This window comes from Capronia coronata (genome assembly GCF_000585585.1).
Source record: "Capronia coronata CBS 617.96 chromosome Unknown acBCG-supercont1.4, whole genome shotgun sequence".
Classification (NCBI taxonomy): Eukaryota; Fungi; Ascomycota; class Eurotiomycetes; order Chaetothyriales; family Herpotrichiellaceae; genus Capronia; species Capronia coronata.
The window spans coordinates 106049-120262 of NW_006912896.1; the positions used below are offsets into that span (position 1 = coordinate 106049).

At 53.3% G+C, this 14214-nt stretch overlaps 6 protein-coding genes across 6 annotated transcripts; 5 read left to right on the top strand and 1 right to left on the bottom strand.

The window, feature by feature from the left end:
- Positions 1 to 199: 199 nt before the first annotated feature.
- A1O1_04602 (uncharacterized protein) lies at positions 200 to 1613 on the bottom strand (the record flags this gene model as incomplete). Its single annotated transcript, XM_007725494.1, has 2 exons — positions 200 to 743; positions 796 to 1613. The coding sequence occupies 2 exons, from the start codon at positions 1611 to 1613 to the stop codon at positions 200 to 202; spliced, it is 1362 nt and encodes a 453-aa protein (XP_007723684.1).
- Positions 1614 to 2089: 476 nt separating this feature from the next.
- Positions 2090 to 2833, top strand: A1O1_04603 (uncharacterized protein; the record flags this gene model as incomplete). Its single annotated transcript, XM_007725495.1, has 2 exons — positions 2090 to 2320; positions 2369 to 2833. 2 exons carry the CDS (start codon positions 2090 to 2092, stop codon positions 2831 to 2833), a joined length of 696 nt encoding a protein of 231 aa, XP_007723685.1.
- A 477-nt stretch (positions 2834 to 3310) lies between these two features.
- On the top strand, positions 3311 to 3952 carry A1O1_04604 (uncharacterized protein; the record flags this gene model as incomplete). Its single annotated transcript, XM_007725496.1, has 2 exons — positions 3311 to 3348; positions 3403 to 3952. The coding sequence occupies 2 exons, from the start codon at positions 3311 to 3313 to the stop codon at positions 3950 to 3952; spliced, it is 588 nt and encodes a 195-aa protein (XP_007723686.1).
- Positions 3953 to 5348: 1396 nt separating this feature from the next.
- Positions 5349 to 8458, top strand: A1O1_04605 (uncharacterized protein; the record flags this gene model as incomplete). Its single annotated transcript, XM_007725497.1, has 3 exons — positions 5349 to 5403; positions 5457 to 8216; positions 8274 to 8458. 3 exons carry the CDS (start codon positions 5349 to 5351, stop codon positions 8456 to 8458), a joined length of 3000 nt encoding a protein of 999 aa, XP_007723687.1.
- A 1617-nt stretch (positions 8459 to 10075) lies between these two features.
- Positions 10076 to 10720, top strand: A1O1_04606 (uncharacterized protein; the record flags this gene model as incomplete). The annotated part of the gene is made up of 3 exons (XM_007725498.1): positions 10076 to 10226; positions 10301 to 10564; positions 10644 to 10720. 3 exons carry the CDS (start codon positions 10076 to 10078, stop codon positions 10718 to 10720), a joined length of 492 nt encoding a protein of 163 aa, XP_007723688.1.
- Positions 10721 to 11259: 539 nt separating this feature from the next.
- Positions 11260 to 13943, top strand: A1O1_04607 (beta-mannosidase B; the record flags this gene model as incomplete). The annotated part of the gene is made up of 3 exons (XM_007725499.1): positions 11260 to 11423; positions 11482 to 12447; positions 12506 to 13943. The coding sequence occupies 3 exons, from the start codon at positions 11260 to 11262 to the stop codon at positions 13941 to 13943; spliced, it is 2568 nt and encodes an 855-aa protein (XP_007723689.1).
- Between the last annotated feature and the right edge of the window lie 271 nt (positions 13944 to 14214).

Below are 14214 nucleotides of genomic sequence, written 5' to 3' on the forward strand. Positions count from 1 at the left end.
GTAGCCATCAGAAGGAGGTACATAGAGCCCAGGACCGGCCTACGCTGAGAAGACAAGTCCATGTTATCTGCGAAGTTTGATAGCAACCAGAGTCAAAAGTACCGTCGTACCAAGACTGCATCTTATACAACCAAGAGCTTTCCAGAATCAAGGTCGAATCATTTACCCCTATGAACAACGGCCTCTCTCGCACAAGTCTTCAGGTTCTCATCTTCTTTGACTCGGTACTTCCGCGATCAGTCTCGTCTTCGACGGGTCCGTTGGCAGGTCTCTTTCTGGACTTCAATGAAGCTGCTTCGGTGCGCAAGCCGTGTTTGACACGAGGCCAGGAATCAAACGGGCTTGCCTGCTTGGGTTTGTTGGTTCGACGCACAACTGCCTCGCGGAGGTGAGTTCCGTCTAGAGCGTCAGCGCCGACTTTCTTTGAGGAGGACCGCAGTGAGCGAGATGTCTTCTGAGCAGAATGATTGTCGTGGGTAGAGTCTCCAGCAATGTCACCATCGGATCCTTCAATGCCCTCAATATCCGTCAGTGCTTCCTCTTCCTTCTCCAACTCCCGGGCACGTCTCTGTTCTTCGGTCTGAAACAAGCAGGTTGGTTTGATGGAACGCCGCGTAAGTGTTTTCATCGGCTTGGCAGTAGATCGAGCTGGAGTATGTGACAACAATCCGAGCTCATCGGGATCGATCTCTTCCTCTTCGTCCCCCGCATCATCAAAACGTCTGAAGACCTTCTTGCCGCGACTTCGGGATAAAATTAGTGACAAGCTTGTGGGCCGATGATCGGAACACTTACAATACGTAGACCATGCCCTCGTCCTTGCTGATTGCCTCTTCAACCTGAGGATCTATCTTCTTTTGGCCGGACACTTTGCGACGTTTGACTGTCCCTGCAACCTTGCGAGCAGACGAAGTCTCTGCGTTCAAATTGTGAGCTAGGAAAGGGTTGGACGTGCTCTCATCAACTTGTGGAACCGTATCCCTAGAGTCGGTGAAGATCTGGATCTGAGCACGACTGCTATCGTCTTCGGCACAAAAGCTTTCGAGTGAGAATCCATTGTACCGCTTAGTTCTTCGACTTCTTCGTGGACTTGGCTCGAAAGACGCGGAATCTGCTATCTGTCGGGTAGTGTCTTGGAAGAGTGCCCTCGCCGCACCCCCCACCTTAGGTGCCATTTTCTTTTGAGGGGTTTTGGCCGGTGTGGGAAGCATTCGCTCAGGTACTGTAGTCGAGGAAGAGGGGGCGGGATGAAGAGTTGTGCTCGACAAATTGTGCTGCTTGGACTTCGATGTATGCAGATCGGGAGAGGAGGGTGAAAGGACTTGCACTCGACACGGCGATTTGTTCTTTGGGGTTGACTGCGGCGAATAAAGTCCAGATGCGGCGTCGGTTGAAGGTTGTGATGATCTAGGAGTTGTCACTGGAAACTCCAATTGGGAGCTTCTTCGCTGTGACGCGGGAGTTGAGCCGGTTTCTTTCGAGGCGATTTTTGTGCTTGAGCGTGTTGTGCGCCGTAGAGAACGATTGTTTACGCGGTCGTAGACTGCGCCATGAAGAGGTGTATGAGGAGTTTCGGGAGTAGAAGTAATTTGTGCAGGTGGTGTGCTCGCCATTTTGTGCAGCTATCGTGGAGGGATGAAGTGAAGCAAGGCACTGCCGCAAGACCCCTCGGCGCAGTTAATAGACGCGACTAGTTTATTGCCCAACCTAAGCAACAAAGACAATGAAGGCTTCGCAGAGTAAAGTCTGATGCATCAATCGCAGAGCAACAAGCTGGAGATTCGAGGACAGAATTGTAACAAGGGGCGACGGCAGCATTGGGAGTGGGAGGTGAAGATGGAGGTTGGGCAGGATTACGAGACCGCTGCGGTGGCTGGGCACTTTCCATGGCGCAAGCGTCAAGGATGGCAGGCCACAAATGCGACCAACGTTGGGTAGACGCGCCCACTTCCTGCTCCACGCGTATAGTGGCTTTTGTTTTGGCTTCCAATTCTGGTCGGAACTTTCCATTCTTGCCCTACATTGTCTGCACTGCTACCAAGCGCCGAGAAGGGGCCTCTTTGTGGGTTAGCAGCATCACCCTAACACCATGGACGCCGGCGAATCCCACAATCATGAAGCTAAAATGGAAATTTCCCTGGACTCGCCCACGAAGAGCTCCCAAGTATCTACGAAATATCCGGACAGTGCGCGACCTACCTACGAGGCACAGTCAGCCCGCGAGGAAGCCCTGCGGCATGAGTTGGAGAGTGTACGTCAAGTCAACGATGCGATCGAAGGAGTATTGCAGAGTCTAGGGAGGGCCAAGGAAAATATGATGGTGAGACACAATCCCGCAGAGCATTTCACCTTACTAACCGCATCTCAGAGCGTCAACAATACCGTCAATGCAGCATCTGCTCTCTTGAATACATGGACACGGATTCTATCCCAGACAGAGCACAATCAGAGACTGATCCTTGATCCAGCCTGGCAGGGCGCCAGTCAAGACATTGCAGATATTGAGGAGGAGACTCTGAAGAAGCAACGCGCGGCAGATAGGCGAGAAGTCGAGGAGCAGGAGAGAAGGCTGGCAGCAGCAAGACAGGTTGAAGCGGAAGAGAAGCGCAAAGCTGAAACACACACAAAACAGGCCAAGGTTCCCTCCAGAGGTGGGAGCAGGATTGGTACGACTACAAGAGGTACAAAAGCATCTACATCGTCATATGTGCAGATGGGTGGCTCTGGCACCAATACAGCCAGCGCTGTCAAAAGAGGGACTTCTTCTACCAGGAGATCGACGTCCGGAATTGGGCGAGGTATCGCTGGTAGAGGCTCCCGTGGCCGGGGCTAGAAACAACCGCTCTCGGATTCCAATGGGAAACGATCGTTTTCGCATCGCCTACTAGACGCGCGAGAGAGACAGAGCGCCACATGAGCATCATCAAGGCATCACACGACCAGATGAAGTACACTTTTTATCCAGCGTACCGAGCTGTGTGTGTACCTCGGCCACCTTTAGTTGTCGACCAGGTTGACCGGCGAACATGAGGCGATCGAAGCGCCCACACCGCGCGCCAAGCGGCAACCTAATTTAGCTCGACGCGACGGAACACGTTCCTGCAGTGTTGCATTTGCCCCAACTGGGACCGCGGCTTTTCGAACTGTGTACGATCGCAGCTCAAGTCAAGCCCCTGTTGCTTGAAGGGGTGCTTTCTGCACCTGGAGTCAGACAGGCGCCTTCGGATCGGCCAACGTTAACGTCGGTTGGATAGCCTTTCTTGTTCTGTCGAGCCTCGCAGTGTCGCTCTGGTCGCCGCCAGCGCGAACCATGAATTTTGCGCCTTATCAAGATGAATCTCCGGAGTTGTAAGATCGCATCCTTCTCCAACGTGTTTAATATGCTAATGGACGTATCAACAGAGAGCGTGCGCTTTCTCCGCCGCCTAACAACAGAAAGCGACCGTCCTTGGACACTTCACAATCTCGATCACCCGCTCCAGGGCACCACGCTTCCCAGACGACCCCACGCGCTAGTTCAGATACTGGACGTCTCCCTCCCCCAAGCGGACTCGGCGGTGGACGCTTTGTAAATAGGTTGACAAGTTCGCGAGAAGAGAGAGGACAAAGTCTCGAGGCATTTGAAACTAGTCTTCCTTTGAGGTTGGACTATGAAGCGATGATGGCCTATATATTGCTTCCTCCCGCTGGGGGCGTGTTTCTCCTCATTTTCGAACACAAGAGTGACTACGTGCGCTTCCACGCCTGGCAGTCCAGCATGCTCTTTTCCGTCATCTTCATCCTCCATCTGATCGTATCCTGGTCCCCTGTACTCTCCTGGACGCTGTTCGCCATCGACCTGGTCTTGATTGGCTTCCTAGCCTTGCATGCCTACCAGGATGTGGACAACCTCGACCACTTCGAACTGCCATTCTTTGGCCCTTTAGCTAACTCTTTTGTCGACAATGAATAACGAACAAATATGGAAACCTCTGAGGAAGATATCGAGCCATCGACGACGAGCTTCTCAACGAGAAAGGCACAGCCCTTGCGCAATCAATCAATGCAGGGCAGGGCAGTTAAAACCAGGCTGGGAGTTAACGGGTTCTCTTTCCTGAAATATCGTCGTCATTTCGCAGCTTCTGTACGAATCGCACGCTGGGAAGAACCCGACCTGTGTTCCCTTCCTGAACGAGAAGATCACATTGATGACAAACTTGCACATTTGCAAGGAAATGGCACGTGGATAACGAGAAGTCGTCCAAGCGTGCACAAGGGGCGCTGGCAGGCATAAATGCTCTCTGCACAAAACTGAAAACGATTCTGGAATCTACGTAACATAGGAAGACGTCCCGGCAACGTTCCAGGTTTCTTTGCCACCCTAAGTGCTTTTGTTTCGAAGGTCCTAGTCGTCAGCTCCATGCTACGGCGATGAGAACATGGGCACGACAGCCGGCCTGGAGCAAGGAGGAAGCATTGCGATATGGTCATTGCTGTGGCATTGACCGTCCAGACGGAAGTTTGGGAAACCAGAATAGAAAGAACGAGGCTTTTGGTCTATTATTGAGGATTCAATTCATACAAGGCAAGCAAGTATTATGATCAGAGTGTGCCGTGCTCTTCTGGGCAAGGGACATACTGCAAGCAATCAATATGCCTGTATTTCTTGCCCATTTTATTGTTTCGACTACCAAATCCTGCGCACTCTCGTCCCCTTAGCCATCGACGGATGGCATACTACCACTTCAGGATGCGTACCTAGGTACGTAATTGTGGTAAAAACGCTCTCTTCAGCGACGTTGGCTGGGATAACTGGAATGAAGGCAAACAACGAATATTTCTGAGCTGCGCATCCTCATCAATAGTACTCCGAGTACACCACCGAGGACACGCAACTGCACAGTACAACAGGATTGCTGGGATGAAAGACATGCCCGAGATATTAAGCTCGTGTGATTCTTGCACTTGCAAATACATAAATGAAAGCGCTTTACCATATCAATGGCCAGCGATAGGCGGAATAGCAACGCCCCCTTCTCTATTTGCGTGACAAGGCTTGATAGCCTGCCGTACTAGCAGTAGATGGTCTTGCAGGGCAAATTGCGCATGTTGTTCGATACTCCACCATACTTGTTTCAGCCCGCGTTGTCCTGACAACAGGAAATGCCCAAACAAACCGCGCACGCTTCGTCACTGGCGCCGGATCCGATGGGAGACCAGTCTCGGAGAGGCGCTCTTCACAATCGATGTCTTCCTCACGCACAGACACACGGATGCATTCTGACATAGTTGCTGGCGACTGCCGAAGCTCAAATCTTCCTTTCGATCTCGTGCCTGACGATCAAAGTAACGAAGTTCAAGCTGGCAAAATGCCACCAGGTGCCGCCTCCGAAGTGGGTGCGCCCCCATCGGTGCCTTTGAGCTGTAAGTGCCCTGATAGAACAGAGAGCCGCGGTTTCCTGACCATAATGCTACAGTCTCGAACAACTTCTGGGGCCGAGATGATGCGGGAGTCGACCCTCTCCTGACCCGCATGCAGAATGCGAAGACGACATGCGACGAGCTCAAGGCTTTCTACAATGCGCGTGCCGCTCTGGAGGAGGACTATGCGAAAAAGCTGTTGCACCTGTCACGGAAACCACTGGGAAGCGTTGAGCAAGGGACTTTACGAGCCAGCTTGGACATAGCACGAGGAGAAACGGAATCTATGGGGAAGCAGCACGCTCTAATTGCTCAGCAAATGAAGTCCGAACTGGAGGAGCCATTGACTGCTTTTGCGGGCGGAATGAAGGAACGTCGAAAGATCATTCAGAACGGCATTGAGAGATTACTGAAGACAAAGCAAGCCCAGACGGCCCACGTCAACAAGGCTCGAGACAGGTACGAACAGGACTGCTTGAGAATCAAGGGATACCTCGCGCAAGGACACATGGTCATGGGACAAGAGGAGCGGAAAAACAAGGCGAAGTTGGAAAAGACGCAGATCAATATGGCCGCCAATTCCAACGAATACGAAGCGGCTGTGAAGGTACTGGAAGAGACCACAGGACGATGGAACAAGGAATGGAAGGCGGCCTGCGACAAGTTCCAAGATCTCGAAGAAGAACGCATTGACTTTACCAAGTCGTCGCTGTGGGCCTTCGCCAACCTCGCCTCGACCGTGTGTGTGTCGGATGATGCATCGTGCGAGAAGATCAGACTGGGGCTGGAGAATTGCGAGGTCGAAAAGGACATTACCATGTTCATCAAGGTCTGCGGTACCGGCCAGGAAATTCCCGATCCGCCACGATATATCAACTTCGGTCGCGGTGATGTCGACGGTCAATCAGAGATCTCGGAAGACGACAACTACTCAGTCGCACAATTCTCACGCACCACCAATCCCGCCTTTCGGTCTTCTTCGCCCACCCACTCCAATGCAGGGACGAGGAGTACACGCAATTCCACCCCTCAGCGCCGTTCGGAAGAGCCCATGGGCCTGGCTGAGATTGATGTCCCTACGCCATCAAACACCAACAGCGGCCGGCCGCGACCTTTGAACTACAAACAAGCTGGCCCCAACGTCCCACCCAACTACTCGCCCAGTCAGCACGGCGACGTTCCGCAAGTTCCACATAACCAGTATCCAACGGATGGCATGACTATGTTCTGTCGAGCAGATCCACCGTCGGTGGCTGGCTCTGCCTTATCTTCCAACACGAGACCAGAGAGTAGGGACAGCCAAAGCGAATATTCCGCTCCGAGCTCATTCACCAGTGCCGAGCCCATGTCGGTGGCAGCATCGCCAACCAAGTTGGTGCCTGTGAATGGAGTCGAGTTACCTGGAATGGCTCCGGCCGACAAGTCGGTTCAGAAGAAGAGATCCGGATTCTTTTCAAACAGCCCATTCCGCCGAAAGTCGAGGAAGGAACACGACCCCTATTCTACCAGCAGCCCCCCTTCTCGCAGCACGTGGAACGCCGGTGCGACTCCTGGAGGCAGAATTAATCTCAACCCCACAGTGTCCAGCACTCAATCAAGTCCAACGAAATCGCCAACCCGTCCAGTGGCACATTTCTCGAGCCGCAACACGGGCGACATGGTTGTCGAGGGCGAAGAAGCTGCTGACCCGCGGGCGAGTTTCCAGTTGAACGTGGGAAACAACGTTTTTGACGTGGCAAGCCCGGATGGCCAGCAATCTACTCCAAAGGCGAGCGCTGCCAATCGACGCAGCCAATATCTTCCACCACCATCTGCGGGCGGCAATGATATGACGCACGACCCTATCGCACAAGCCCTGGCAGATCTGAAACAGAGCTCCAACGGTGCCACTGGGATGGCCAAGCAATCCAGTATGCGAGTCCCAGTGGACCGTTTCCATGGGGTGGCCACTCCCGCACCTGATCAGGAGCCCGCTGCTCGACCGCATATCATGAGCGCCGAGAGCCAAGTGCGGATGGCGGGACAGCGAGGAACGCCTCCACCGGCGTATGAAAATGCTGGTGGCAGGCCACAGAGTGCCCTTGGAGTGCCGCAGCCTGCTCATACCAAGAAAGAGATGTTGAACCGGACGGAAACGTGGGGAACGGGACCACTGGCCTCCAATTCTAGGGGTAGTCAGCAATCCAGGCCCGGGACGAGAGATGGAAGGAGAAGTCCTGGACCAGGAATGATCAGAGCGACCAGTCCTCAACCTCAGAGTCAATACCAACAACGGGCGAGAAGTCCGGCTCCTGGTATGATCCCTCGATCGGCGAGCCCACAACCACCAAGTCAGTACTCACGATCGCGAAGTCCAGCACCTGGGATGATGCCACGGGCTGCAAGTCCACAACCTCTCAATCCATTCACGAACGCTCCCATGAGATCGCGCAGCCCTGGTCCCGCAATGATGCAGCAGGGCGCAGGTCCTCAAAGCCACCGGGACTCACAACTGCGGTCAGCCTCGCCCAACCCGTATGCTGGACGGCCGCGTTGGCCAACCCAGGGAGCAAGACAAGGTAGCGGGATGGAGGTCCAGTTAAGCAGCCAGGACATGGCGAGATATGATGATTCCGCAAACGACGGTGGCCGAGGCCGTCATGAAACGATGAGGCCGGCTTCCAGTCTCGGCGGCGACCCGTACCAGCAATCGCAGGGTTACGATGGACGAGGTTCCCGGCAGAGAGGTGGCACGGACATGGCGTTGAAACGAGAGCGGAGCAAGAGCCTCGCAGCCATGCCTTACCGTCCCGCACAGCCGCAGGTGTTGCATTACGGTAAGTTCTTATCGTTGGGAGATGCCGTGCCTAGCAGATTGACTGACTCTTGTTCAGCTCGTGCCTTGTACAGCTACATGGCAGCCATCCCCGAAGAACTGACCTTCAGCAAGGGCGACATTCTTGCCGTGCTGAGAATGCAAGACGATGGATGGTGGGAGGCCGAAGTCAAGGAGAGCGGCAGGGGGACAAGGCCTGGGGCTGTCGGTCTGGTTCCCAGCAATTACCTCCAGAAGTGCTAGATGGGAGAAGACTGAATCGGGGGAGATTGTCCACAGGCAGAGACTATCTTTTGGTGCACGAGCTGGTGACAGGTTGGCCGGTCCAGGATTGTTGATTGGGTGGTTGTGAATATCTTGCGAGAAGGTCGCATATGGATGCATTGAATGCATCGCTTCAGATGACGCCTACCTGCGAGCACAGAGGCTTGCTATGCTGCCATCTAGAGTGAAGATTGTTTGTACGATTTCTCGAGCCGCTGGGCGAGCTGCGATGTAGCGGCCATTGCTTGGGACATGGTCATGGAGTTGTTGTGTTTCGGCGTCAGTCAGATGTTCCAGCATAGTTTTCTGGCGTCTTCGGGGTGATATTTCTGAAGTTGATTCTTGTCTTGTGGAGAGGAGTACATACCTACTAGGAAAATGCTTCAGGAGCCCAGGTGTTCGCTTTGAACGTCAGGCTTCATCATTTGCTTCTTCCGCATTGTGATGTTCTGTAGAGTGTGCAGTACCGAGCTAGTAGTAGTCGATTCGCGTCCGACATAGATTATGTTCCCTCGATATTCATGAGATAGTAGTATGCAGATGAATATATAGCCATGTTTAGGGCCTGTTCGGCACCGCCATCTAATAAATCGCCAGGAGTGAGACCGCGTTTTTGCCTACCTTATGTAAATTAATAGGAGAGCGCCCGGCGCAGAAATCACGCTACTAGTAGTAGTTATTAGTATCTCTACTCCATACAAAAGTCCACGACAACACAGGCACAGGCACTCAACTTCTCCCGTCGCGTTCCTCGCGTTCCTCTCCTTCCACTACCTCTTTCTCTAACAAATCGACACCCATCGACAACCTCTCCTCGTCACGGAGCAGCATACTTGTATACCACGACTTTCCAGACGATCCGGTGCTCGACTCCAACTGCGATATAGAGAAATTTCCACTCATTGTTCCTGAAATTATGGAGGATATGGAGGATCCCAGTATCGAACAACAACAACAACAACAGGTGTATTCCCTATTTCCCGCTAATTTCTCTGTAACATACGTTAAACACCCACGAGAAGCTCCTCCTCCTCCTGATTATCCTCCTTCTAGACGATTATTCCGATGCGTCGATCGTCTGATTCGAGCCACACTCTATATTCCATGTTGCTATACGGTTCGGGTGCGCATCATACTACCAAATGCAGTCTGGAGAGAGCTTACTGAGTAACGCGGAGCATATACGTATCTCTCATTATTGAGGCTCTTATGTCGAGCTGGGTTATTGCACACCTGTTTGCATGGGGTCTATTGGACGGAGTGCAACACGAACATGGCAGCATGATCAGCTAGAATAGCTGCTAAATTGTATCGAGCAGGCAAACGGGCCAAAGGTCATCGTCATCCATATCTCAATCCTTCATCCTTCAATGTCATGCATCACCAAGAAGTTGTGTCTAATACTATCTAGAAGATCACAAATCCATCGGCCAAATGAGACCGGTGGCTACTGCGTACTAGACTACATTGAGCCCTACAACGAGTATATTGGGAGGCATCGTCATCGATATATATACCCTAGGTAGGTTACTTCTACATCCCTCTCGACGTCCTTCCGTGCTCCTACAGAGTAGTAGTATGCTGCAATCTTTCACCATGGCCGCCAAAGTCAAGCTGAATGTCCAGGACTTCCCTCGTCCGCCCTTGTTGGAGCAGATCCCGAGACACTTGGTCATCAAATGGAATGGCCAGACATTGGCCAACACCAAAGCCTCGTATTGGGCGCTGGAGACGACACATCCTCCAAGTAAGTTGTCCTTGCAAGGTCTAGAGGGTGGGCACGGGAAAGTTGTACGTACTTACCACGGCGGTATACTGTAGCATACTATCTGCCCCGAAACTGCATTTCCGATTCTTTCCAACTGGTACGGGACCCCGACAAGGCCACACTGTGCGAATGGAAGGGACGCGCGACATACTGGAATGTCCAAAACACCTCGACGGGCGACACGGTCAAGACGAAAGTCTGGAGCTATGAAGCGCCCACGCCGGCTTTCACGGAGATCCAGGGATACCTGTCCTTCTACGCCAATGGGGTGCCGTGGGAGTGCTTCGTCGATGGCGAGAAGGTCAGCCCGCAAGAAGGTAGGTGTGGCGAGCACATACTAGTATTTGGTAGGAGCGGTTGACTTGGCCGCTGATGTTGATGTTGATGTCTTTCTAGGCGACTACTATGGCGGATGGGTGACGAGTGAGCTCGAGGGGCCCATGAAAGGAGGGCCAGGAACTTGGGGTTGGTGAGTTGTATACGGGCATGGGAATGTAACCCAATGCAGTAAAAGGTAAAGCAGTCAATATCTTGTTATACGAGGGGTGCTCGCCCGCGTCATGCCAGTGGCACACTCAAGCCTACAACACACTACTCTGTATATATAGGTATGCAGTAGTATCTCTAGTCCAAAGCATCCCATCCCTGTTTGGAGCCGGGGAAACGTCGGCTCCGGATCATCTTGCGACAGCTCTCCACAGCTGTGATTGAACCAAGCTCGACTGTCTTCCAACGGTCGTACATGGAGTTACCCTGTAATACTGGCGACCTTATATGACATCTCACGGTCGTTCCGGTTCGCGGAGAAAAAGTATAGTTATGACCGTGCGTATACCTTCGGCCTCACCGGTGCTAAGATATTGATCATCATCCCCTGCGGGCAGTGCTAAGTGCAACCCCAAGTTCTAACCATCAACCATTTGGAGGGCAAGCATCTCCATCGCCAATATCACGGGGTGATAATCTCGTCTTTTCGTTGGATGTGTGGCCGAACTCTGCAGTGCTGAGCGCCATGGTCGACACGTCCGGCCACGGCACTGTGCGTGCTCCCATGGAAACCATCGACCTCTCCCTGGGATGGTCATTCCAGCAAGCCGACCAGCTTGAAGACAGCTCTTGGTTTCCAGTCAAGAAGGTCCCATCTACTGTCCACCAGGATCTGATTGACAACAACTTGTGCGTGAGCTTGAACCCACTCTTGTTGGTTGAGACTGACCGTAACGCTCTCTTCCAGACTGGAAGATCCATTTATCGGATTCAACGAGATCAAAGCAGAATGGGTAGGACTCAAATCGTGGACGTACCGGACAAAGCTGGCACGGCCGTCGATCCCGGACGGCTCCAAGGCGATCTTGGCCTTCGACGGCTTAGATACTTTCGCACATGTCAGGCTGGACGGGTCAACCATCCTGGAGAGTGACAATATGTTCTTGCCACATCGGGTCGACGTTACCAACGCCCTCAGATCCAATTCTCGTGCCGACCATGACCTGGAAGTTACATTCGATTCCTCGTTTCTCAAGGCCCGAGAGCTCAAAGACCAGCATCCCGAACATAAGTTCATCTGCTTTAACGGAGACCCAGCCCGTCTGGCCGTGAGAAAGGCGCAATACCATTGGGGATGGGACTGGGGCCCGGTCCTGATGTGTGCTGGAATCTGGAGACCGGTCCGCCTGGAGATTTATTCGGTGAGAATGGCGGATCTGCGAATCGACACCAGCATCGCCGACGACCAGCAGGCTGCGACAATCCACATGAGTGCCTTGATTGAGGGAGTCGAAAACCATAATGCTCCTATCATGGCCAAATTCGACGTCAGTCTGGAAGGGAGGGTGGTTGCTACACACACTGCCGAAGTCGATCTCACGGGACAAGGCTCGGCCCAGCTGCAGCTCCCGAACCCCAGACTCTGGATGCCCGTTGGGTATGGGGACCAACCACTTTACACTGTTAGAATGACTGTCGCGGTTGATAGAGTTGAACTGCACACCGAAACCAAGCGAATCGGCTTGCGTAAGATTGAGCTCATCCAGGAACCCGACTCTCATGGCAAGTCTTTCTATTTCCGGGTGAACAATGTCGACATCTTCTGCGGAGGCTCCTGTTGGATTCCCACGGACAGTTTCTTGACCAACGTCACTCCGGCCAAATACCGCGCCTGGCTTGAGTTGCTGGTGCCTGCAAACCAGAAGATGATCAGGTAATATGAAACACCCGACAAATCCTCCTGGAGGGGCAAGGCTGATGCAGAAGTATAGGGTCTGGGGAGGAGGCATTTACGAAGATGACGCTTTCTACGACGCCTGCGACGAACTCGGCATCCTAGTCTGGCAGGACTTCATGTTCGGCTGCGGCAACTACCCTTGTTTTCCAGCCATGCTGAGATCGATCCAGGCGGAGGCGGTGGCCAATGTTCGGCGAATACGACACCATCCATGCCTGGCCATTTTCGCGGGAAACAACGAAGACTACCAGGTTGCCGAGTCGGCGCAGCTGACTTATGACTATGAGGACAAGAACGAGGAACACTGGCTGGAGTCTGATTTCCCGGCGCGGTACATCTACGAGGCGCTCTTACCGAAGGTCTGCGCGGCCGAAGCCCCATGGGTCGCGTACCATCCGGGATCACCATGGGGCGACGGCAGGATCAGCTCCGACCCCTCTGTCGGGGACTTGCATCAATGGAATGTGTGGCATGGGACGCAGGAGAAGTATCAGATCTTTGATTCCCTCGGGGGTCGGTTCAACTCCGAGTTTGGAATGGAAGCGTTCCCGCACCTTGCCACGATCAAGTCATTTGTGGAGAAGAAAGAGGACCTGTTTCCTCAAAGCCACGTGTTGGATTTCCACAATAAAGCCGACGGGCATGAGCGACGGATCGCCACATACCTGGTGGAGAACGTGAGGACGGCGACGCAGCTTGAGGCCTACATACACCTCACCCAGCTTGTACAGTGCGAGGCCCTCATGTTTGGGTACCGCGGTTGGCGCAAGCAATGGGGCGATGGACGACATTGTGGCGGAGCCTTGGTCTGGCAGCTTAACGACTGCTGGCCGGTCACTAGCTGGTCCATCGTCGACTACTACCTCCGGAGGAAGCCTGCATACTATGCGATGGCGAGAGTATTGGCGCCCGTGGCCGTCGGCATTCGTCGAGCTCACCATGACTGGAGCGTGACGCATGCCCGCGAGCCCCAAACGCAGAATTGGGAGCTGTGGGTGGTCAGTTCCCGGCTGACAGAGGTGACTGCTGATGTGGAGGTCAGATTTGTCTCCGTGCGCACAGGACGGGAGATCAAGGAGAAGATTGTGAAGAAATGCATTCGGGTCGCCGCAAACGGTACCACGAATGTCGTTGAGGGTGTGATTGATAACGTCCGGGAGGAGCCTCATGTTCTGGCGGCGCGCATATGGATCAATGGAGAATTGGTCGGACGTGATACAGACTGGCCACAACCTCTGAAGTATCTTTCTTTCGCCGAACGCAAGGTCAAGGTTGAGGCCATTGGGGACGAGCTGCATGTCTCTGCCGAACGACCGGTAAAGTGTCTCGTGTTCGAGGAACGCGAAGGATGCCATTTGAGCGACAGCGCGATTGATCTGGTGCCAAATGACACACAAGTCATTCGAATTCGAGGGCTCAAGGCCGGAGCACCTGCATTGAGCTGGACATACTTGGGAGCGGGAGAGCAGTAGGGCGCAAACCAGAGGAAAGATAAGATGATCGACGGAGAGGGTATTGCAGTACAGAATAGCCATGAGTTTCCCTTCTGAGTTGTGTAGTCTGTCCTATCAGTGTCCAGCTGAGTGATAGCAGTGTATCATCCTTATCAGCGCACTTACAGAGTAGACAGCGGCCACCGTAGCCCTAAGAGGGATAATGAGTGTTTTATCCCCGAGCGATGCGATGCGTGGATTCGCCGTATTTGCTTTTTGCGCCGTCAATCGACAAAAATCATCGTATCTA